This window comes from Artibeus jamaicensis, unplaced genomic scaffold, assembly GCF_021234435.1.
Source record: "Artibeus jamaicensis isolate MK-2021 breed Jamaican fruit bat unplaced genomic scaffold, CSHL_Jam_final contig_384, whole genome shotgun sequence".
Taxonomy (NCBI): domain Eukaryota; kingdom Metazoa; phylum Chordata; class Mammalia; order Chiroptera; family Phyllostomidae; genus Artibeus; species Artibeus jamaicensis.
Genome location: NW_026521810.1, coordinates 5,716,451 through 5,741,901, shown reverse-complemented (window position 1 = coordinate 5,741,901; position 25,451 = coordinate 5,716,451). Strand labels below are relative to the sequence as shown.

Here is a 25,451-nt window from a genome sequence, read left to right as displayed (position 1 = left end):
AGGCATCCTGAGCCCAAGCTGAAGCCTGCCCTCTAGGGCTGGCTCCCTGGCTCTTCCTACCTAGACCAGAGGTTTTCCTGTTAATGACCCTGATCAAAGGAGAAATAGTACAAAAGGACTTCGGTGGCAGAGGAGAAAGAGCTTATGATTTTAAAATATTGACTCATAAACTTAATTCAATAAGAATATCTAGATTTCAGTATGGTTTAAAATCAACATTCTGAAAAATAAGTGAGGAATGAAAAGCTCCCATTTCTAGATGCCAGAAAGAATTGTCAGAGGTCACATGTAAAAAAGCTTTAGGTAACCTTCTCTTCTAATTGGAAAAAAACACAGTGAAAGAAAAAAGAGCTTCAGGTATTTTAGGGATGCAAATATGTTTCATTTGAAATGAGATTCTGATAGGTTTGCACAGACCTTAGTAACACTTCTATTTATATTATTTTTAAATTATATTTAATTGATTATGCTATTACAGTTGTCCTCATTTTTCCCCCTTTGCCACCCTCCACCAAGCACCCCCCACTCCCTCAGTCCATCTCCTCACCATTATTCATGTCCATGGGTCATGCATATAAGTTCTAAGCTACTCCATTTCCTATACTGTACTTTACAGCCCCACAGCTATTCTGCAACTACCTAACTGTACTTCTTAATGCCTTAACCTCTTCACCTATTCTCCTACAGCCCCCTCCCACCTGGCAACCATCAGAACACTCTCTGTATCCATGATTCTGTCTCTGTTCTTCTGGTTTGCTTAATTTGTTTTTTTAGATTCAACTATTGATAGGTATGTATTTTTGCCATTTTTATTGTTCATAGTCTTGATCTTCTTTTTCCTAAAAAAGTCCCTTTAACGTTTCATATAATAATGGTCTGGTGATGATGAACTCCTTTAGTTTTTTCTTGCCTGGGAAGCTCTTTATCTGCCCTTTGATTGTAAATGATATCTTTGCTTGGTAAAATAATCTTGGCTGTAGGCCCCTGCTTTTCTTGATTTTGAATATTTCTTGCCAGTCCCTTGTAGCCTGCAAAGTTTTCTTTTGAGAAATCGGCTGACAGTCTTATGGGAACTCCTTTGTATGTAACTAACTGCTTTTCTCCTGGTACTTTCAGATTCTCTCTTTATCTTCAACTTTTGGCATTTTAATTATGATGTGTCCTGGAGTGGGCCTCTTTGCATCCACTGTCTTGTGGTTCCTGAACTTGCATGTCTATTTCCTTCACTAAAAATTAGAGAAGTTTTCTTTCATTATTTTTTTCAAATAGATTTCCAATTTCTTGTTCTTTCTCTTCTCCTTCTGGCACCCCAGTGGTGCGAATGTTGGAACACTTGAAGTTGTCCCAGAGGCAGGTTATATTATCCTCATTTTTTATTCTTTTTTTCCTTGTTGTTCTGATTGTGTTTTTTGCTTCCTTGTGTTCCATATCATTGATTTGATTCTTGGCTTCATCCACTCTACTGTTGTTTCTCTGGAAATTGTTCTTTATTTCAATTAGTGTATCCTTTGTTTCTGACTGGATCTTTTTTATGCTGTTGAGGTCCTCACTAAGGTCCTTAAGCACATTATGACAAGTGTTTTGAATTCTGCATCTGACAGATTGCTTATCTCCATTTTGATTAGCACTTTTTCTAAAGTTCTGATCTTTTCTTTCATTTGGGCCATGTTTCTTTGTCTCCTTGTTTTGGCAGCCTCCATGTGTTTATTTCTATGTATTAGGTAGAGCTGCTATGACTCCCTGTCTTGGTAGTATGGCCTAATGTAGTAGGTGTCCTGTAGGGTCTAGTGCCACAGCCACCCCTAACACCCAAGTTGTGTATTCAAGAGGTGCCCTTCATATGGGCTGAGTATACCTTTCTCTTACAGCTGAGCCTTGGTTGCTGTTGAAAGATCAACGAGAGGTATTTACCTAGGCCAGTCAGCTGTAAGGATTGTTTGTAACTTATCAGAAACCTCCACCCTTCTTGGAGGATCAGCTGTGCAGGGCAGAGTGGTAGCTCTCTGATGTGGTCTGCAGCTATTCACTGGGTATGCTGGCCCTAGGGTTTTCTAGATGGTGCAGGCCAAGATCAGCCCCAACCTGTGTTTTGCCCAGGGCCACCCTGCCTGAGTTATAAAGCAATCTGAGATGGCTACTACTTGTGCTGGGCTTGGAGATTCGGGCAAAGCCAAACTGTGAATCTAGGCTGGCTGCTGCTAGTGCCAGTCCTGGGAGTCACTGAGGCTAGCTCTTGCTTGTTTGAGAGGATTTAGGAAGTTCTGAAGCATGATCCAAGACTGGCCATTCACATGGAAAAGCAGCTTGGGTGGGCTCCTAGGTAGATTGGGGCAGAGTCTCAGGGCATCTCCAAGACGGGTCAACCAGTGTTAGCCAGGTTGATGGAGTTTCAGATATGACACCAGCTTGCCAGCTCTGTGGGAGGAGGATTTAGAGAAGGGACAATGGCCTCTCCTTGCCTCAATGCCAAACACTTCAATTCCTCCCTCTATGCCACTGGCGCCCTTCAAGCTGCCACCCTAGTGCTGGAGTTCAGAGGGAGTGAGCATGAGTAGGTGAGTCCATGTGTGGGTTCTTTAAGAGAAACTGCTTGGCACTCCAGAAGTTTCTTCCACGGACTCAATGCCCACTGGTTTTTGCAGGCAGAAGTTATGGGGACTTATTTCCCTAGCACTGGAACTCTAGGCTTGGGGTTCTAGGCTCTAGGCTCTAGGTGTGGAGCTGGGACTCCTTGTTCCCAAGATATCCCTCCTAAATTGTTATACACTACATGTGGGTGAAGGATCAGCCCTTTACACATCTGTGCCCCTCCTACAAGTCTGGATGGGTGTGGTTTCTTCAATTCCATAGTTGTCAGACTTCCATTCAACTTGATTTCTGGCTGTTCTGTATGATGGTTGTTTTATATTTTAGTTGTAATTTTGAAGTGGTTATATGAAGTGGCAAACCATGTCTGCTTATGCCACCATCTTAACCAAAAGTCCTAGAAAAACTTCTTTTAAATGAATTTTGGTATTGCTGATAAAAGGAAAAAAAACTGCTGGCAAACAGAGAAGTGAATGAATTACAGAAGAAAAGGACTGAAACAAGACACAAATTATCTCAAATAAGAAGCAAGCTTTCTGGGTCCACAGTATAAATAATTTTCATTAGAAACAATCCAGCATCATTTACTGACCCACAACTCCTCGCAACTGCAGTGTGAATGGTTTCATTTTATTGGTCATTAAGCCCCCAGTGAGAAATTTTCTTAATGAGTTATCAAAGCCACACAGAAACGTGTATCAAGGGCTGCAAAAAGATTAACCAATGATGGCAAACTCAGACTCATGGAGTTAGTTGTTTGTGGATTTGGCTCAGAGTCAGACATATTTTCAGACTTTAAACACTGACACTTTGCATCCATTAAAAATGTTTGCAAAAAAAAGAGAGTGAAGAAATGAGACATGGAAACTTTGTGTCTTAAGGAAGAGCCAAGCATTTTCCCTCCTGACCAGAGTATGGCCAAGGGAGAAGGGAAGGAAAAGCATGTGCTGTTGTGGAGGGCTAATTTTTCCCTAAAAATCTAACAGGCGACGGACCAACATCTGGTTCCTACTAGAATGTAGCTATAACCAGACCAAGGTTGTTGGCACAGGCAGTTGACCATCCTGCCTGCAGGGTCATCTTCCATAGAGGTTTTTCTGCTTCGTTCAGGAAGGTAGTGCTTTCAGGAACGGTGAGTCCAAGTGTCTGAACCACCACACTGGGGTCTGGTGCTGTGCCGTGGGGAAGCTCCCAAAGCCCTGCCTCCTGACTCCACTTCCCTCCAGGGAGCACAAGTGAATTTGACCACAAGTTGTTATGATCTGAGACAATCACCCTCCAACCATCTGAGACAATTAAGAATGATTACCTCTGAATCAGGGGCAAATTATTCACTTGTTTCCTGCCCAGGGTTGAGTGGGTGGAACTGCCTGTGAGAAACCCCATCGTCAGTGGAATAAAAGTGCTCTAAAAAACTTCATTGAAGTGGTTAGTTAGGGTAACTAAGGTAGGGAGGTCTGACCATACCCCGCCCTGGCAACCCTGTGTTTTTCACAGGTTTCCCTTTCTTCCTGGTGATGGTCAGGTCTCCTAGAGCTGGTGCTGTGGGTTTTGGCCCACCGGCCTCCCTGGTCCACCTGATCACCCACAATCTGGTCTGCGGTCCTTGGCCATTCCGGAAGCTCTGCCTTCCTCTGAGCCTCTCTGTGGAGAGAATTAAGTTTCAGCATTTGTATTACTGAGACACAGGCCGGAACCTTCTGTCTTGTAAATTTTGTATCTGATGGAGTGAGTGATGCTTGCTATTGGATTTAGAGTTCCTGGGTCTTGTCTATGCTCAGTCTACCTCTGTTCCCACTCCCTACCCCCATAGAAAAGGACATCTGCTAGGTTTCAGGTAAATTACTGAGTCCGAAGTTGGAATTCCTCCAGGGCATTTTACCCAGAAGCACTGACAGTCATCAGAATTACCTGCAGGGCTTGTTGAAACACAGAGCTGGGCCCAAGAATGTTTACGTCTAGCAAGTTTCCCCGTGATCCTGCTGTGGCTGGTCCCAGACCACACTTTGAGAACCACCGGCCTATACCATAAATTCTTCCCTTTCTTTCCTCCCTCCCCAGATATGCCTCTCCCTGAAACCTCCACAGCAAGAGAGGAAGAAGTTAGGGTCGCGCTGGTGGTGAAAGAATTACAAGAGAACTGAAATAAACAGAAGAACTTAAATAACCTATCGGAGTTGCCACTTTATCCCTTTCCCAGAAAAATACAATTTCTTCATTTTTTTCTCCGCGAATTAGCCTTTTATAATACTATAGCAGAGAATTTTTACCTCAGAAAGGCAAGCTTTTATCTTTAGAACAGCACCTAAACCTAATGCTTCCTTTAGAAGGGGAGCACCCTTCTAATGCTGCTCCCTTGTGATGAGAGCTAAGTATGTTTTCTTTTTTAAATTGAGGTATACACAACTGACATACATTATATTAGTTTCAGGTATACAATAGCATGATTCAATATTGGTATACAGTACAAAGTGATCACCACCGTAAATCTAGTTAACAACATCCATCACCACACAGTTACAATCTTTATGAGAATTTTTAAGATCTCTCTTGACAACTTTCAAACACATAATACAGTGTTAACTACAGTCACTATGCTGTATATTATATCCCCATTTCTAATTTATCTTATAACTAGAAGTTTGTACCTTTTAACCACCTTTGTGTTTCCTTCTTATTCTGGATTCATCTGTTCTTTATCATCAGATAACTGAGGGCCTACTATGTGCGAAGTGGTTTGTGTGCATTATGTGAAAAGACCTTCCCCCAAATTTGGCAATATATAGGTTATTAGTTCACTTTTATGTATGAGCAGACTGAGGGTCTTGTGGTTGCCCCAGGCCACAGAGCTAGTCATAGGTAAGTATAGGGATTCAAATCCAGTCCTGATCCCAGACATCAAGCTGTAATGCTTTAGACAGTGTTATATTTTCTGTAATATTCTATCTGTTACACAGAACTATAATCACTTACAAAATGAGTGACTTGTTACATTTTAAACAATTCTTCTGCAATTCATCCATTCATTATCTATGTTTATGAAGCACATACCATATGCCATGCTATAGGTCTGAGAAATACAATGCTGTACGAGATAGAACTTTTCAAAATACATTTTACCAGAATGTTCTGTAAAATTTTATTTTTTAATAGTTTGCCCTTTGATTAAAATTATTCAGAAAAGCTCTGGCCGGTGTGGCTCAGTAGATGGAGTACTGGCCTGCAAACCACAGGGCTGCCAGTTTGATTCCCAGTCCAGGCACATGCCTGGGCCAGGTCCCCAGTAGGGGGAACGCAAGAGGCAACCACACATTGACGTTTCTCTCCATCTCTTTCTCCTTCCCTTCCCCTCTCTCTAAAAATAAATAAATAAAATCTTTAAAAAATTGTTTAGAAAAATACATGTCATTAAGGCCAGAGCTGCATTCTTCCTTCCTTTACTTCTTTTTAAAAAATATTTATTTATTTTTAGAGAGAGAGGAAGGGAGGGAGAAAGAGAAGGAGAGAAACAGCAATGTGTGGTTGCCTCTCATGTGACCCCCACTGGGGGACTTGGCCTGCAACCCAGGCGTGTGCCCTGACTGGGAATCGAACCAGCGACCCTTGGGTTTGCAGCCCGCGCCAATCCACTGAGCTACACTAGCCAGGGCCTTCCTTTACTTCTAACAAACCTCCTACTGACTTTCTATAAGCTCAGTTTAACAAATTTTTTTCATATATTTTAAAGAAGGCACATGTATTAATTTTTTAAAATATTTTTTCAAATGAATAATACATTTACATAACTCAAAATTTAAAGGAAACAAAGGGTATATAATAAAAATTAACCTTGCTTTCATTAGATACTCTCAGTCCCAATATCTCCCAGAGGCAACCACACTGAACATACATGTCCTCTTCCCTTCGTTTCTTTGATTGTTAGCATGAACAGTTGCTCACTATCTACAAAGTGTTCTGTACTTTTTGTTGCTACATCTTGAAGATCATGTCAAATCAATCAGTGTAGCTACCTCATTCTTTTTAACAGATGCACATAAATAATTTTAAAATGTACCATATGATATTTAACTAGGCCCTGTTAATGATCATATAACCCGGTCCAGTATTTTACTATTACTTATAAGCAATTCCATGATGACTCCTCTCATGCGAATGTCAATTTACACATGAACAAGCCAATCTGTAAGACAATTTCCTGTGAGGGGAAATGCTGGGTTAAGGGCAAATAGTATGTGTATTTATAATTTTTTAAATGGTCATGGAATTTTGTAAGCCTTACAAAAGGAGCTAGACTAGTACAATGAAACCCATACACCTGTCACCCAACTTCATGGTTACCATTAATCCATGGCAGGTACTATTTTATGTATATATAGTTTATATAAAAATAGTATGATATATATGTATGTATGTGTGTGTGTATATATATATATATATATATATATATATATATATATATATATATATAGTGTGTGTGTGTGTAACCCACCCATCCCCTGCAACTCAAATTATTTTGAAGCAACCCCAGACGTAGTGTTATTTCATTGGTGAATATGGCAATACTTCTACAAAGTAAGGACTTTAACAATGAGTGTTTATAACTTTATTATCACACCTAAAATAAATTAATAGTTGTTTATTAATTTATTAATGCCGTATTGTTTCATGAACATTTATTTTTTAAACAGTCTGTTCTTAGGTCCACCCATTCACTGCAGTTGGTTAGTCTTTTTTTTCTTTCTCTGAGGTCCACTGGATGTTAAATATAATGCGTCTGCTCACAGTATTTCTATTATGCCTTCGCTGCCTGTCAGGCTCACCTTCCACTTACCTGTGCCTAAGCACGGCAGCCAGCCACCTACTTAAGAACAAACATTTCTTTCCGGCTGCTCCCTTTCCCAGGCACGGGGCTCGGCCTGTGTCCCCTCTCCTGCCACTGCCCTACGGTGTGTGGGTTTGTGTGTCAGGCAGAAGGCCTGGGTTTTGTGAGGCCCTCCACCTCACTTTTGTTTCCCTCGCCCAGAGAGGACCGCAGAACCTTTAGAGAGCCCCCTCGCCCCTGGAGTGTTGGGGATAGGACCTTCTCCTGTCCCCTCTCTAGCGGAACAAAGAACGTGGCATTATCCATGTCTGTGAGCCATCAGCTGAATTTACTTAGTGGCAGAGGGGGGTCTGCACTGAAAGACGGAAAAAGACCCCACCGTGCAAATACATCTCCGGCGCATCCTCCCGACGCCCCCGCTCTCGAAAGGCGAGTAAGAGGCCCTTTTCCATCCCTCGCGCCTCTTGCCGCGTCTTCTCAGCCTTCTGCCGGCTCCTCTTTCCGCGAACCCCGCAGATTCCTACCACTCTGCCCGGAGGGTCCTTAGGTCGCCACTGTGGCGCCCCGGGCCCTCGCCCCACACCCGACCCTGCGAGCCAACTACAGCGGGTAAAGTGCGCGTCGCCTAGTGACCTATAGACCCCGATGGACCGGGGAAAAGCCAAAGCCAAAAAAAGAGTCCAAATCCGTGCGCGCCACAGCCGGAGGCTGGCGGGGCGCCGCGACCCCGAGGGCGAGGGCGCAAGCCCCGGCGCCCCCGCACCCGCGGCCCGCGCGCCGAGCCGCGCCGCCGGCGTCCGGGAGGCGGGCGCCTTTCTCCTTATATGGTCAAATGACTCCGGGGTTCGCCCAGGCGGGAGGCTGCGCTCCGCTCAGCGGGCTGCCGAGCGGCGTCCTGGAGCAGCAGCCGCGGCCACTGCAAACCTCTGTCCAGCCGCGTCCGAGAGCGCCCGCCCGCTGCGCCGTGAGTACCACCGTCCTGGCCGCGGGAGGGAGACGGGCTCCACCCGCTTAGCGCGGGGCCGGAAGCCAAGCCGTGGGAGAGATCGGGGGAGAGAGGTGGCAAGCCTTGGGAGAGACCCCGGTTGGGGGAATGCGGGGATGGGGGGGGGGGATGTCCAGCGCTGGAGGAGGAGACCCAGGGACAGGGGAGCCGTGTGGTTGGAGGAGATTCGGGAAGAAGGAAGCTGAACCTCGGTGGGGAGGCCTCGTGATGGAGGGAGGGTACCGTAGGCCGGAGGGACCCCCGCCTCATCCTTGGAGGGAGGCCTGCAGTCCGTGTGCAAGCCAGATGGGTCGTCGCTGGGTGGCCAGCAGGGGCTGTACCACCCACGAGGGATACCCGGCAAAGGCCAGCCAAGGGTCCCAGCGCGGGGACGTGATCGTTCCCCCACCCCGAAGACCTTGACTCTGGCCCTCATCTGTCTGTACGGGGTGTCGGAACCTTTCTCCTTAGTAGAAAGAAGTGGAGCTTGCGGTATGACCTCCTGCAAAAATTAAAAAATTAACCACTGCATTTAACAAAATGGGCTACTTGAAACGAAAAAAATCTCACCTTAAGTTGCACTTAGGTGAGTGCAACTCTTAGCTTACCTGACATTGCGGACAGAGGTTGTTAAATATTGTTTCCCATTTAAAATGAAGAACAACTATACTTATTTTCACACCCCAACATGGGTTTCCATCCCAAGGAGCGGAGCCGAGGCTGAGTGAAAGGCACACAGCTGCTTTCCAGTGGCAGCACTCCCTTGCATTTCCCTACGTTGGGACATGAATCACAGTGTGGGCCTTATAATCAGGAGACTGTTCAAAACACAAGGCCAGATCCTTTGGTCGAGTTTGACACTGCGTCTGCTGCCCTGGGCTTTGCAGTAATGTGTTAGAGGGAGGAGTTCGCTATCCCGAGGAAATTTAGACCAAAAACACTTGAGGCAAGCCTTAGAGGTACAGGGACTTCTGGTTGGACAATTAAACTTCCATAAAACCAAACTTAATGAAGAACATTACATTGTGCATTTATATAAAATGCTTTTCACCTTGTTTCCAGATTTAGCTCACCCCCAATTTTTAAGGGTTATCAGTGAAGGTATAGAATTCAGTTCCCACGGTCTTTATTAATCTGTGGTGCTTTAAAATGCTTTCACTCAGCAGCCTGTTGATAAGGGCTAATTTGGCTTTCTGAGGACCGGGCGCTGTTTTGTGTTCTAGGCAATCATGTCCACAATCTCATTTAATATGCACAAATACACCAGAAGACCAGGTGTGACTGACTAGTGGGCTTGCCTTCACTGGAGCCAGGCTGCCAGGGTTCATGTCCCGGTCCCTCATCCACAAACAGTGCAACCTCAGCTAAGTCACCTAATCTCTCCATGCCTCCGTTTCCTCAACTGGAAAACAGATATGATAGTGTCTTTCTTGCAGGGTCATTATCAAGTCTGCACATCATAAGCAGTGTATACATACTTGAAATTGTCCTCATTTTTACAGGTAAACTGAAGCACAGAGAGATTAAAGTAACTTTTGCTAAAGGTTTTGCAGCCTTAAATGGTCCTCTTGAGAACTGATCCCAGACAGCTTAACTCCAGAGCCTGAGTTCTAACCACTGAACTACTGAGAACCCACCTGAATATTCCACTGCACACTGTGACCCAAGATTGCTTGTTAAGTCACCTCCAGTACTGAAAGAAATCTCACTTGCAAAGTAAAATGCCTATTAGGATATTGGAAAAAAAACTAGAGTGGGCCTCAGGAGGCCTGGGTTCTAGTCCTGCTGGCACCAAGGGTCAGTTGCACAGCCTCCAGGACTCAGGCTGACTCATTTCTTTGTCAGCAAGATGGGCTGGAGTAGGAAAGTTTCTCTCTGACTCAGGTACCATGAGATGCAAAGTTCCTTGCGCTTGGGTACACAAAAAAGAGATACTGGATACTTTCTGTAGTTTTGTTAAAAGAATTTTACAAAGCCCATTTATCACGTGGAATTCCACTGAGAGGCCACTTCCTCAAAATGACCACTGTGAACAAGATACACGGGCTCCTCTCAAGTGCTCAAGAGTCTGCTCTTCTGAGAGACCGAGCTGGTGACGTGATTTTATGGTGGTCATGTGAATGGGCTCTGTTGTTGTAAATTACGGATTTGGACTGTAGCCCCTGCAATAGTGAATTGTATGTCAACCCGACCGTCCCACAGGGTGCCCAGACACAAATGTTATTTCTCTGTGTGTCTATAAGGGTGTTTCTACCATTGATTAGCATTTCAATCAATAGACTGAGTAAAAGCAAATCGTCCTTGTCATTGTGGGTGGGACCTGTCCAATCAGTTGAAGACCTGAATATAACATTAAGGGCCTAACAAGAGGGAACTCCACCAGTCTGACTGCCTAGTTTGGTCCTTCTCAGCCTTCGGCCTTGGACTGAAACATCAGCTTTTGAGCCTGCTGATTTTTGTACTAGAATTTACATTATGAGTGTTCCTGGTTCTCAGGCTTTCAGACTCATATGAATATATATTCTCCTACCAATTCTGTTCTCAGCCTCACTTTTGTAAGATTCCATCACACCTTTGCTACTGGTAGTCTTCATGTTCCTTTTGCTGTAAATATGGTTGTCCTCTTAGAGATCGAATGAGAGGTCTGGGACAGCATTTGTTTTTCCCACCATTAGTCCAGTTCTCACCGGTGATTCTCACACCTGGCCTGAACGTGGACATCACATGTTATCACACTTGTCCTCAGCCTTTGTAATCCATACCTTTACTGGCCTGATTTAGTCCGTCACTTCAAGATTTCCTTTAGGCTATGGTACCAAGTGAGGCAAGTGATGTCTGTGCCCAGTAAGAGGAGCAGCTGCCCTGTTTCTGTGGGTTAATAAAATTCATGTCAGAGAGCATCCCTGAAGTCTGTAAATATTTAGGTTTTTAGTCAGAAAGGAAATAAACTGGTCTATGTCTGATGACCCAGCTTTGGAACAAATAAGGCTTAGCCACTCCATGCGGAGCAGCAGGACACGTGCACGTGGTCGTGACAGGACCCTGTACAGTGTGCTAGTGAAACACCATGGAGCGGCAGGGTGCAGAATGAGGAGGCCAGTCTTTCATGAAAGTCGGGAATTGCCAAATGAAAAGACCAGTTGGGGGTCATAACAGGTGGAAGATCAGGCAGACTGAGTGTAGCATAATCAACAAGCTGCCTTGGGGAGACTGGAGGAGACTGTGAGAGAGTGAACACATAAATAGCTTGCTCCCATGTCCCCAGGAAGGCAGTGGTGGAGCAGTAGGGTGGGTCTCCCCTTCACCCTCCCCCCAACACTGAGATGACTTATGAACCTGAGGCAGCCCACCATTCTAGCCTGCATAATTATGTTTGTCCAGCATCGGCCAAACTGACGTGTTTTGTGATTAAACTACAAGATAGTATCTTAGAGGTGATTTAAATTCTTTGGGATTAGAACTGGACTGGAACTCTTTCAGAAATTGTATGTCTTATGTCAGTCTCCTGGTACCTAAGATGGTACATGGAAAATTGTGGTCCCTTCATGCATTCTTATTGATGGAATTTAAAAGTTTGTAGGACATCAAAACAAGTATCACTATTTGTGCATCTATAGACTTAAGGTAATAAACTTGACATTTACTATTTTCCCATTTCTTTTCATTATTCCAAGTTCAAAAGTTTATTTGGAAGATAGCAGTTACCTTATTCAAGCATTGTCTCTCATGGAAAGCATTTCTTTATCAGAGACAAACCAACATTTTTTTTGCAAGTTACCTGTTTACACACGAAATTGTAGTACATCCCTGCCCCCCCTGTTCATAGATGTACCCAGTAAAGATTCATTCAGTTGATCTGTAGATATATAATATTGCTGTAGGCATAGTCATTCTTACACTTTGCCAATAATATAAAAATCAATTTCGAGATAATTCTAGGTACATTGTTATATTTTTAAAAATAGCAACATCTGCCAAACTGGCCCCCCTCTCCCTTTCACCAGAATTTTTATTTAAAAGAGAGAGTTCAGCTAGACTAATGAAGAATGTTGGGGGTGACAGTCTTTGCTTTCTGGGTGCAGAGTGTCTGCAGAAGGCCCAGGACCCTTCACTGATACCAGGAGCCTATGTCAGGTGACCTAGCACCCATCTGGCAGACAGGTTTGCAAGTGTCTCCTCGCTGGCTCTTACTTCTTGACATGACCAGGCATGACCATCCTGGACTGTGCGGCTAGCTGTGGGTTCACACGGATTTAGAGTCCAGACACATAGAGGAAAGTTCTCCCTGCTGTGGAAGCAGCATTTATTTGGAAGAGGGAAAGATACCAGTGATGTCTTGAAGAGGAAGAATGAACTTCAGGATCTACTACATTAGAAAGTTCAATAGCATCAGATTTCAAAGCACATTACATTGGTTTGCTGTGCAAGTGGATTATTCTCTAAAGACGTTACTCATTTTTATTATTGATTTTTGCCCACGTGTTTGTCCTCTGAGATATTTGTATTCATTCATCCATCCATCCATTTGCTCACTCATTCTACGAGGATTTATGAAACACCTGACCCTGTGTCTGTCACCGTCAGGGCCACAGTGGTCCACAGTGCCCACCTTCACATCACTTAAGCTCTGGACACAGACAGTCTCACAGTGTCATGCAGTGTCATGCAAGCATTGTATTTTTAAATACATGCCTAAAAAGGGCCCATATACAACAGACTGATTTTCTCAGGTCTCTCTAAAAAGCTCTGGTAGATTGTTGATAAGCAATGGAATTTCCTAGCTGGGTCCCTAGTGACATTTAAAGATGGCCGTGGCTTTGTTGGGACTGGCTTCCTGAAGCTTCTCATATTGGGGGAAGGGTTTGGGAATATTCACAGGTTTCTCTTTGGGAATTGACTGTTAGAGGAGTCTCCTAAATCACAGCTGATAGAGAGGAACACTTGGGTTTGGAAGGGGAGGAGGGAGGTGGCATCTTTGGGATTAGACCAAAGCAGATAGTTAAAGAAAAAGAGCCTTGGAAAAGAGGCTTAACTGAGTTTTTTTGTTTGTTTTTTTTTTGGTAAATCTGGCCAAGTTGGATCAAGGTAGCCAAAGTAGGTCTCCCGGGCAGGAAGGATGGGGCAAAATCCTGAAATCCACCATGCTGGCGCCCCTCCTTTGAGTCTCAGGAAATCTTTCTGATCAAAACAAATGGACAAGCATTGTTCCTGGCTTTGCCTCTCTTCCTTCATCTCCTTACCACCTCTCTCTACATCCTTTACTGTCTTTTTATGCCCCTTTCCCTTCATCTTCACGTTTCTTTTCTCTCTTCCTAGCTCTGACACTTTCCCTCTCAAACTTTGTTTTATAGTTTTCAAATCTGAGGAAAAAAATCATCTGCATTTAGAAGCTGTAGACTTTCAAACAGTAATTATTTCTCAGGAGGTGGGCCCAGTGCATCTTTGCCCCTTTGCTCTCTGAACCGTTATTCTTGCATCTGACTGAACACTGAGCGGACAGAGGCAGGGATCGGAGAGCTCTCCAGGCCGTGGGGCTGCCAGCCCATGTGCACTTAGTCTGGCCTGGAGCCAAACCTGTTCCCTAAGGTCCAGCTTTTTCAGAGACACTGCTTGTTCAGAGCCCAAGGGGGGAAAGACATCAGAGAATGATTTAACCCTCATAAGGGATGAGAACTCCAGGACACAGTAATTTGGACTTAATTCAATGAACTAACAAGTCAGCAGTCACAACCCTTGTTTGGGTGGCTTCTTGCATGCTGTTGCTTATTCATGTCAGCATTTCTATGCCTTGGATAATGGCCAGGAATGATAGACATATAACCTGTTAGGAGGGAAGCCGAGATTCAGAGAGGTCAGTGATTATGCCCACAAGGTTATTACAGCCCTTTCAGAACCAAGATGTCTGATTTTTATCTGAAGAAACAACTCAGAAGTGCACTCTGACACCCTCAAAACATTTCAAAAGAGTCATTGCCCCTCAGTCTGTCTTCCCCAACCCTACATAGCAATGCCAGGCTTCCACACAGCGAACTCTCGGTGGGACCTTCCTGTGCCCCCTTCACACTCACTATAGGCTTTCAGGAGCTAACATGCTACGACCCGTTGTCCACGGGCACATCTGTGTTTGTGGTCAAGGCCACAGACCCTCCTTTTCTTGGCCTTTGACTATCTTCTCAGCTTCATCATTGCTATTTTTAACCAGTCTCACTCACTCTTATCTTCTTGGGGTGTCTACTCACCCTTCCCTGTTTCTTATCTCCATGCCTTTGCTCACTCTGCCTCCTGACCTGCAGTATCAGCCGCTAACCTTTGCCAACACCGGGGAATGTCTCCGGCAGGAAGCCTGCCCAGCCCTCCCAGGTGGGGTGGCTCGGGGCTCCTCCCCTGTGTGCCCGCAGTGCTCTGCACATCTCTCCTTCACTGTTCAGAGCAGGGAGACTTACAGTCTGATACATATATGCTTTCTTCACCAGACTACAAGTTTCTGCAGTGAGGGCCTGTGTCTTATTCATCTTTGTACCTCCAGCACTTTGAATAACTTCTGACACCCAGTTCCAGCTCAACCGATGCTTCTTGAATGAATGAATACTCAGAGTTTTTTATGAGATTTAAAAATGGAAAGTTACCCTGGCCAGGTAGCTCAGTTGGTTAAGAGTGTCATCCCAATATGTCAAGGTTGCAAGTTCGATGTTTGATTCCCCATCAGGGCATATATAAGAATCAACCAATAAATCATAAATAAGTTGAACAACAAATCAGTGTTTCTCTTTCTCTCTCCTCTCTGTTCTCTATCTAAAATCAATGACTATAATTTTAAAATATTTTAAAATGGAAAGTTACAGGGAGCTTCTAATGTAGGGCTATAGATAAAATTTTTCATTAACAAGAACCTTAAGATTGATAGTATAACTTTAAATGTGCAAAATATTTTACTTGGTAGCATTTGATTAAGGGAGAACTAGTTTTAAACAGTTTTGTGACAAAAGGGAGGCCCTTAGTTTTCTCATTAGCTTATGGGCTACTTACTTTTGACTCTTAGAGTTTGTGCTTCATAGAGTTGTCTGGAAATCTGTGAGAGGACCTTCTCAGATAAAGTGTATCTTGCCCTGTTCCTAATTAATGATGGGTGCTCACCTTACACCTCAGCTGTTGGTTTAAGCAGAAGTGTTCTTCTAATTGTTGAAACTGTAGAAACTTCTGAGAGAAGGTGATGAGCCAGGAGGGAGAGAGATCCATCATCGTCAGGAAAAAATCTACAGACAGGGGACCTGAACCACTGGGCCAAGGGCCTCGTCCCAGTTGGACTTTCTGAGCAGGCTGCAGCCTCACTGTTCCTGCTGGGAGTCAGAATCAGTGATGATGGTGTTGTCTCGGGATAGCCTCAGTCACATTTTGAGCAGCCATGGAGCCCCCTTCCTTGTGCCCAGGGTTGGCTCCCTTGAATTATTTCTGTCCTGGTCCCGTGCAGTTGGAGGAGATAAACAAATCGACACCAGGTACATAAACATCATGGCCATTGCCTTGGAGAAGGTTCACCCCTTTCACTGGCTTGAGAACATAAACATGATATTCTAGACAGGTTAGTGGTATTTCTTTTTCCAAGCAGGGCCTGTGCTCGTCCAAACCCCCATGAAACCACCTTACAATTTAGATCGGGAGTTAGTCATGTGAAAACTCATGTTAATCCTCTTTTTTCAATATTATTCCTGGTCTCCAGTTTTTCCATCCATAAAGTGAGGTGGTTGTCATAGAAAATCCTGGAAGTTGTTTCCAGGTTTTAAAATCCCACAATGTATCATTCTGTCTCCTTTGATTGTTTTTATTTCAGATTCTTAAGTCATTATTCTTACGTATGTGTGAACAGAATGGCCATAGACCTTTGGTTCCACAGATAAATGGCAACCTTTATTGGGAAAAATATATATGTTGGAAGGATACTGTTGAATTGCAATGAAATAAATGTCCAACAGGGTCTCCCCATGCAGGTTCATAGCCTGCTCGCAGCACCAAAGAAAGAAGGAAGGGAGGGAGGGAAGGAAGGAACGCCGGCCACTTTCAAGAATTGAAGAATTACAGGAAAGCATTGAGTCTTCTGCTAACATAGCTGCCACAAAGTGCAGTGGCTTCAGTATGAATAATATTTATACTTTGGGTCTCAGAATAATAATGCAAATGCTTAAGAGCCCCATCTTAAGCCCCATTCTTGTGATCTTATCAGAAGAATGTCCAGACAATGTTTTCTTTAACTCCAAGAAAAGAGATTTAGAAGGCTGGATCTTGCCACATGTGTCCAGCTGCATGTTTAATACTCTTGGAAAATAACTACTCTATAAATGTGGAAATAACCAAGTCTGGATGCTTGAACATTGTTCATTTCTTTGCTTACAGTTGTCTAGATCTTATGTATATAACAGCAGAAAATTAATAAACAGTGTCAAATTTGCTGTTATCATGAACCAGGCAACAATACTTTATTTGCATCCTAGGGTATTATTCTGAAATTTCACCCTTAAATGGTTTGAAATGATGGAAAATTGAACCAAGTTTAATTGGAGTTCATGAAACATTGCTGAGTTATAGTCAGCCAGTCCACATATTTAACAGTTTATAAAACTTCTTACTTTTCACAAATTAAATATTGCCACCTGAGAATATATTGCAGAAAAATATCAGCTTTGTGTTTGTAATGTCCTGGAGATGTTTCTCCACACCAAGTATTTCCACAGAAGACTCTTACATTCCGAAAGAGTCTGCCATATGTATGGGAATGGCACATGAGGATGAGAAAGGTAAAAACCTCCTCTTGCGGCCCTCCACTCCCCCCCCGACTCTGTGCATGCCCACTCTGTGCTCACCCTGGAAATATGCACTGTGGCTGGCATGGAGATGCATTCCTGTTCCTTTTTGAAAGCCGGGAGGTACCGCCTGGAGAGGCCATGGCTTTCCTGCTCTGTGCTAATCCCTGTTCTTGGAAGCTGGCCTTTCCCTGTGGCCTGCTTTCTGGATACTCGGGCAGTGGAAGGATGATCTTTTCATCTGGGAGAAATGAGTTGCCTGAGGAACGTATGGCACTTTTTCTTGCGCAAGAGGAGATTGTGCTTCCCAATGCAATGTCAAGGTCCGGGGTTGTGCCGCTGCTGTTTCTTACTGTTCAAATTTAGGAATCCATAAAGGGGAACTCACGGAAACTTCATAGAAATGAACATATAAATGGTGATGGGAAGAAATACAATAAAAAATGAAATTAAATTAAAAAAAAGAAAAGATTGAACCTATTGTTTCTAGCCATGCCTTCCTAGTTTGGGGGAAGGAGAAAGGAGAGACACACACCCAGTGGCACATTTGAAGCACAGGCATGAGGGCTCTTAGGTCACCTCTTGTATCCAAAACTGAGGTAGCCTTTTCTGACACAGTGAATGACATTTGGAACTTTTTAAAAACCATGGAATGCAGTCAAACACAAAACTGCCCCCAACTAATTTTTTGAGAAAGTATTGAAAATTATGGCCGTGGCAAGGGTGAGTTTCAACTCTTCACCCAGAGGAGAGAGCCACCCCTTGGCTAGGGGTGACTGACAGATGGCAGCACAGCTAATGCGTCAGCATGCGTGGCATTCACAGTGTGCTCACTGGGACGTGTATTTTCTCATCTTTTCAACAGGTTGTTGAAAAATCAGGTGTCAAAATGACCGAACGCTTTGATTGCCACCATTGCGAAGAATCTCTCTTTGGCAAGAAGTACATCCTGAGGGAGGAGAGCCCCTACTGCCTGGCCTGCTTCGAGGCCCTTTATGCCAGCACCTGTGAGGAGTGCAGGAAGCCCATTGGCTGTGACTGCAAGGTACCCCCGCACCTTCCCTGAACAGTGCTCTGTATCTCCTGGGCCTTTCTTGCTCCCCAAGAGCCACTGGCCTCTCTGTGTGATCATGCTGAAGTCCTGCTCCTCGTCACCTGTTGATTCCATCTCTTGGTTCCCCCACTCTGATGGGCTTAGACCCTTCCAGAAGTATTACTGAGCTCTTCCCTCTTCTCTGTTGGTCTCTGATTACTCCCGATTCCATAGCACTTGCTTGCCCAGGAAGTTGGTGCTCAGTGTTCTAAGTACAGTTCTTACATTCTAGTTATTCATGTCCTTATCTCACGCCCACTCCAGCTCCCAGTGTTGCAGCTACTTGAGAGACATGCTCTCTTGCTCCTGTTTGCTCTGTGCTAACTCAAGAGGAGCAGATGCTGCTTGATAAATATTTGAGGAAGAGATGTGCGCATGAGTGAGCCAGAGCTGATGCCCAGATAGATGGGCACGTCAGAGGAGGAAATTCACTGGCATAGAGGGGGTTTGTTTCTCTTTAGTGGCAGAAGGTCAGGATTTGTGTCGTTTCATTTTCAAGGGGAACGATGCACACATAGGAATTCCCAGCTTTCCTTCTGTGGATGGCCCAGCAGGTTCAACTGAGGCCACGGGTCCTTTGCGCCAACTGCCTGGGGTTCAGTGTTGGAAACCCTGGCCTGTACTTCTCAGCATATCTTTAGTCTGAACTGGACCACTGAGGGACGCCACTGGGAGTCTGTCCATGTCTCTAAGTTTGCAGATATCTTTACCTGCAAGAAAGCTGCTGAAACACTCGTGACAAACACTAGGTGATTGTCATCCTGAGAGCCACAGATTTGGTACAAAATAGAGTTCAAAACCTCCAGAGGAATTCCCAGATTAATGGACTTCAAGGCAATTTATGGCATGTCACTTTTTTCTGCTTTCATTCCTTTGTCCTCTTTTGGGATTTTGTCACTCTCCTCTGTTGTTACAAACATCAGTACATAACTGCCTACTGATTGACAATTCTAACATATCCAATGCATGTTTCTTATAGTTCTTTATTTTAGCATATCATTCCCAGGAAAGGCAGTAAGCCATGGGATACACCATCAGTTTCTGTTGCTAGGTATTTAGTGACAATTGAGGAATAATTTCTGTCTTATGTGGAAAGAGGCCTTTGTCCTGAGAGAGACAAAGGCTCTGCAACATGGGCCTATGGAGGCCAAACTGGGCTGTGGATCTTTGGCTTCAGAACAGGAGTGGCATGCCAAGTGTCAGAGAAATGAAACTCAGAGGTTGTCGTGTATACACTTTAAATGGTTCAGCACTCTGGCCACCATGAGCAGAAAGTAGCTGATCTTGCTAGTCTAGAAGTTGAATACCTGTTTATCTCCAGTTCTTTCTGAGGATGTCTTCCTGTGCCCAGCGGGTGTTCTTAGTTCCTCTTTGTTTATTGACTAGGCCAAGCATAAGAGCCCAGATGCCGTACTGCCTGGTTCCAGGCCTGGCTCTGTGGCTTACTAGCTGTGTGAACCTGGGCCAACTACTTGACTCCTCTGTGCCTGTTTTCACATTTCTAAGATGGAGGTAAAACAAAGGTGCCTACTTCATAAGGTTATGGTATATAGATATGTAGCCCTGTGTACCATAAATGGCAGCTGATGATATCACTGTAAACTTCAGACTTCCACTTTCCATTCAACTACTTCCCTGTTCTTTCCCTAACACAGTCCCTGCACATACCCTGGAAGCTTTGCCCTCTCTCTTTATCAAAAACTAAATGTTTAGTTTGAAGAAGAACTCATAGGCAGAGAAAAAATTATTTTATAAAAGCCTTACCTGGGCAAGAATTAGGCATGAGGTCCAGCTATTATTCTGACAAAGAACAACTCCAGTTTAAAGGAAACATTTTGGATATTTGGGACTAGTCATCCTTGACTGGTGACTAATGTACAAACAAAACAAAAATCACCCACCATTTCTCAAACATGATTTAGTGGAAAGACACTTGAACCTCGTTATCCTTCAGCACATACTGTATGAGCAAACACAGGGATCCTCCAAATGTGGCCAAAATCAACATGACTGCTGCAAAGTCAAGAGTTAATCATGCTGAACTTTTCAACTCAGATTAACGGTTTGTTATATGTGGAGTTATGCCATGTGATTCTCTACAGTTTAGAAGAAAAGGAGATGTTGACTTGAAGTTAGATCTTGCCATTTGGTGCTTTTGAATATTTGCTATGGCTTTCTTGACTTTCAGAAATAATTATGTAGTTGACTTTGTGGAGAAAGCAACGGTAGAAAAAATTTCTGTTACTTCAGGAAGTCAAGTCAGAGGCAGGCGGCTCAAGGGAGCAGCTGAGGGCGCAGATCTGGTGGGCATCCTCTTTTCTTAAAATGGCGTAGGCCTCCTAGGCTCGCTTAACTCTCCTTCTGAAGGACATGGGCTTGTGTATAATTTTTAAATATTGGCAAACCTGTGCCCTGGCCGGGTGGCTCAGTTGGTTAGGGCATCATCCCATACACCAAAATGTTGTGGTTTGATCCCTGGTCAGGGCATGAACAGGAGGCAATTGATCGATGTTTCTCTCTCATATTAATGTCTCTCTCTCTTCTTCTCTTTCTAAAATCAATAATAATAAAAATCCTTGTGTAAGGATTAAAAAATAAATAAAATAAAATATTGGCCAGCCTTTGGTATATAGGCTAATCTTGTGGGTATTGACTACCTTTTGAATGAGACAGGTAAGACTTCAGGACCTGTCGCTGTAGATAGATTACATGTGTTTGAATATCACCTCTATGCAGTCACTCAGTGATATTCTTTACTTATATTTAGTTACTCTGAAGAAATGCTGAGATCTCAAAGTATAAAAAACATTTATTTTTGTGGTCAGAGGATTAGTTGAGAACAGGTAATACAAATAAAATTTTATGATCCTCCAACATTGTGCTGTTCTTGTGGATACTAGCAAAAAATGTTTTTAGCCTGGTTGTAGATTTTTTTGTGGATGGGTTTATCTACCTATGTTTTAGACTTCAAAAATTCAAAAAATTAAAGAAAAGATAGGCTTGCCAATAGCTCGAGATAAGTGTAAGTAGCATGCATGTGTCAAATCAGTGATTTTAACAAACTCTAGGCCATATACCCAGCTCAGACTTTGAACTTCCCATGTCTGTGCGAGCAGGGTCATGAAGTCAAATAGTCCACCTGACCTGTCCAGGTGCCCTATCTAGACTTGCGGTAACACTGCACAGAGAGGGACTTTCTTCATTCCATTTTATGGAGACTCCACTGAGGATGAGAGGGGTTAGGGTCTTGCTGGGTTACAGGGTTGGGAGGCACTTGAGTTAGAAGTAAAATGCAGGTCGAGTGGCTCCTGACCCACGAGCTGCCTGCTGCCTGCCCTGCGCAGCCTCAGGTGGGACATCTGGTCAGGCGCAGGTTGGACTAGTGGTCCGTCCTGAGAGTCAGAGCTGTCTGCCTTGCTTCTATCAGCAACCTGAGCAAGAGGCTCCCGCCTTTCTCCTGGGGCCCCTCAGATGGCAATGACTATGCTGTAGAAATGACACTTGATTTGTTTCTAGAACACTCTTTCCAGCTTCCTAGTTCGTTAAATGGGAACACTGAATTGACCATCAGATTGGCATGAGTCTATCCATTAAACTATAAAAGTTTCTCTTTTAAAATTTGGAAAGTTCTTAAAGGACAGAAAACTTCTGAGCCCTTTGGGCGGACAGTAGCCAGGAGAATGAAATGGGAGACTAAGGTTTTTTTACATGTCCAGGTTAACTCTGGATGGCTCTGTTAGACTTTTAGAGGATTCCTGGCCAAGGCTTAGGGAGCATAAGGTCAGACTGAGAAAACCCTCCTTCCAGCCCGCCACCAGGACACAGGCGTCCCCTGCTGGGCCTCTCTGGCCTGTTCTTTGAGGATGAGCAACTCTGCCAGATACATTCCCACAGTCTAGGCCGCCGTCCTGACTCCTTTTATTTGTTGAGGTAATTTTTCAGTGCTTAGTGAGTGAATCACCTTTTTAGAGGTTTTATGTAATTTGTCCCCGGAGTTTGTAATGAACGCTCAAAGTATTTATAGTTATTTAGACACCTTCCTGTAAGAGAAAAATCTGAAGGAAATTGAGTAAAGAAGGATCTTCAGAATTGGGAACAAAAGTGACCAGATGGGTTATAGAAGGACCTCTCAGTCCATGAAAACCAAGGGTCACCTGCAAGGCATGCCCACCAAGGTACACAGTGCTGAGCAGTGACATTGTGCTCACCGAGGTGGGACTTGAGCCAGACTTGCCCCCTACAAGCCTTGGTTCCTATGTGGAAACAGGGTTGCTTATCTCAGGGGAGTCAACTGTTAACATACATTGGAACAGCGTTGCACAGAGGAAGGGCCTTCGTGTCTGCCATCGTCTGTTCCTTTGGACCTTTAAGGGTTTGAAAGAGTATGCCATTGAAAACCTGATAACCTGACAATCTGAAAGCCTAGGTCCTCTTTGCAAAGCGCTGAACGTGGCTGACACCGAGGATCCATTTATAAAGTAGAATCTTGTGGGTATGAGGAGTGGTTGCTTTGGGAAATCAGCAGCTGAGTGTCTGCCCGCCCAGGTGGACCAGCGTGTGAGGGAGGAGTGGGTGCCAGCACCATGCCAACCTCAGGGTACAGCCACCCTGCCACCCAGAGCTGCCTACGGTGAGCTGAGAGGTCGAGGGTCCCTCCAGGACACTTTGCCCCATGGCTCAGCTCTTCATGTCTCAAGAAGGGCACATTCAGGGCCAAGCCACAAGCACTTCCATATTAGGAATGTTTCTGAAATGGAAAAATATAAAATCTGACAGGAAGCCTTTGGGCCTAATCTTACACTGTTTATCAACATTTTGCTGCAATTTATGACATTTCTGTGAGTACAAGATTAACCCTGGTATTTTTTCTGAAGTATATAAAAGATTCTTTTCTTCCCCCCCACTTTCTGAAAGATTTTAAAACCAGGACATTTTTAGATTTTTAAGTTTTTGGAAGTCTGTCAGCAAATCTGCCCTTCTTAACCTCAGATCTCTGGCATCAAAGTGATATTTCTATTGCACTCATTTTGGGGGACCCCACAGTGTACTCTGTACATAACAGTATTGACAAGACCAGACGAGGTCACCTCATTCAGTCCGAGAACCAAAAGTAAAACTCTCTGTGGAGCTGAGAACACTACAGAGGAAAAGGGCCACTGTGTCTACAAATCAACCTTCGTAGTGCAATCTGAAGTTCGGGTTCAGGCACGTCAGTCTGCTCGCTTCACCTAGCATCTTGGCCTTTCTGTGGTATTTCCAGTCTACCTGTCAGCTGCAGGGAATCATATGCCTAAAATCTTGCCTGACACTGTGATGCCGAGGAAAATGTCGTGTTGGCCAGAAGCCTCTGCCTACCCTAAAAAAGACAAAGCTGGCAGTATTTACTCTTGCCATAAAGTCTTTCCCACCTCCTACATGTTGTAGACTTTCTTAAGAAGTGAGTCAGGAGGAGGCTGTGACATGTATTTATTAACTTAAACTTTCTAAAAAGAGCGCAAACTGTGATTTGCCTATGAAGGAGAATCACAGAGAAAGCTGAGTATCACTGACCAGATCGTGATCTTGAGGGAGGTGTATGACACTGGTTCTGCAGGGGCCGTATTTACTGGGGGTGGTGCAGCACTTTCCTTCAGCCACTGTTGCTTTGGGCTGAGGCCCCTTCACCAAGCATGTGGTATTTGAGCGGGCTTCACAGTAGAGGGGTTTTTGCCTGTTGGGAAAGAGGAGGGGGAAGGGCCTTCCAAGGCAAGGACCAGCCTGGGCAAGGGCAAGGAGGGGTGAAGGGGAACTACAGCAGAGGCCAAGGCTGGGCAGACAGGTTAGGACCAGCTTGTAAAGATGCTGCCGTGCCAGGTGAAGACTATGAGAAAAATATGCACCTGGTTCTGTTAGATGATTGAAGGCTGAGTGTTGTAGAAAAGGCAGTTCATGGTTTTTTAGCATCGTTAATTTACATTTGCTCATGTATAAAATGAGAATAAAACCTTAATCATAGGGTGTTGTATGGCTCAAAATATATAAAAAGGGATTAAGAAAAAGAATTTTAGATTTAAAACAGCTGAGGACGTTAAAAGCATTATACAAAAGTAGAGTCATAGTTATTAGCATGGGAGATTTAAGGTGCAGGAAATTCTAATCCATGTTACTGTTTTGGTGAATACATGTAATTTCAGCCAGTGATGCTTTGAGGCAACTGATTTTGTCAGTAGCTATGATCTGAATAAAAGCTAATACTAATGTTAATTGAGCAATGACAGTAAACCAAGTTATATATGACTGGTATATCTACTTTCCCATTTAACTGTTAAGTGTTCAAATGTTTTACATGTAATAATGTGTTAATTCGTTCAGTCTTTGTAGCCAGAATCTGGAGCCTTGAGTTCAGGCAGTAGAATGAGATACATCAGGTGTTTTAGACACCTGCCATGGCCTCCAGGGGGCGCTCATGCCACAGCAGATGCGGAATGCGTGACCAGGCTGCACCCCTGCCCGCTTGCAGCAGCCACTCAGATGTCATGGGCCCGGGAAGTTGACCAGTGTCTGCAGCTGGAACAGAGGGGTGAGCCCATCATATTCTTACTGAGGACATACCACCGACAGTGGTGAAAGCTTATTTAAAGATGATTTTTATTTATTGCATATCATGAAATTTAAGAGCATGGTCATAGTTCATTATTTTCAGGGGAAATAGTTTGTCAGAATGTTTTGAAGACTATCCAACATCGCTGAATGAACAATTCAGGGACTGTTTTGTGTAAATGCAGAAAGATGTGTGTGTGTGCAGGGGAATTGTGCAGGCAAGTTGCAGTGGCCCCGGGAAAGGAATGCCTCAATAGCCCAACACTGGTCAACTGGAAAAGCATCTTGGGAAGGGGGGAGGCAGGACGAGAAGCACTTCCAGGCATTTGCTTTCTGCCAGCCTGAAGCTCAAGTCAGCTTCTCAAGCTGAAGCCAAGCAGAGATGGCTGTACCACTCTTGGATTTAGTAAATCAGGTCATTTTGAGGAAGGCAGTAGCTCCCTGGGGGACTGGAGACCAAGAGAGCAGGAGTGAGCGCAGGAAGCGTGGCCTTTACAAGTATGGAAGTCTTGCATGTATGCTAAGGACTTGTCATTAGTACCCAAATTTAGGGGGACACTTCCTAGTGTCAAAAGCCTATGTCAGCAAATC

General features: G+C 44.2%; 1 protein-coding gene across 2 annotated transcripts in view; it reads left to right on the top strand.

Moving 5' to 3' along the window:
- Positions 1 to 25,451, top strand: part of FHL2 (four and a half LIM domains 2) — a 69,157-nt gene that overhangs the window by 21,740 nt on the left and 21,966 nt on the right. The window contains exons 1-2 of one of the 2 annotated variants that reach the window (XM_037134265.2): positions 8,270 to 8,372; positions 18,054 to 18,233. In XM_037134265.2, coding sequence (XP_036990160.1) covers positions 18,078 to 18,233 — 156 coding nt within the window. In that variant the 5' untranslated portion in view covers positions 8,270 to 8,372; positions 18,054 to 18,077. Of the gene's footprint in view, positions 1 to 8,269; positions 8,373 to 18,053; positions 18,234 to 25,451 lie in introns of those variants that run through there. The other variant, XM_037134264.2, reaches the window with a different exon arrangement.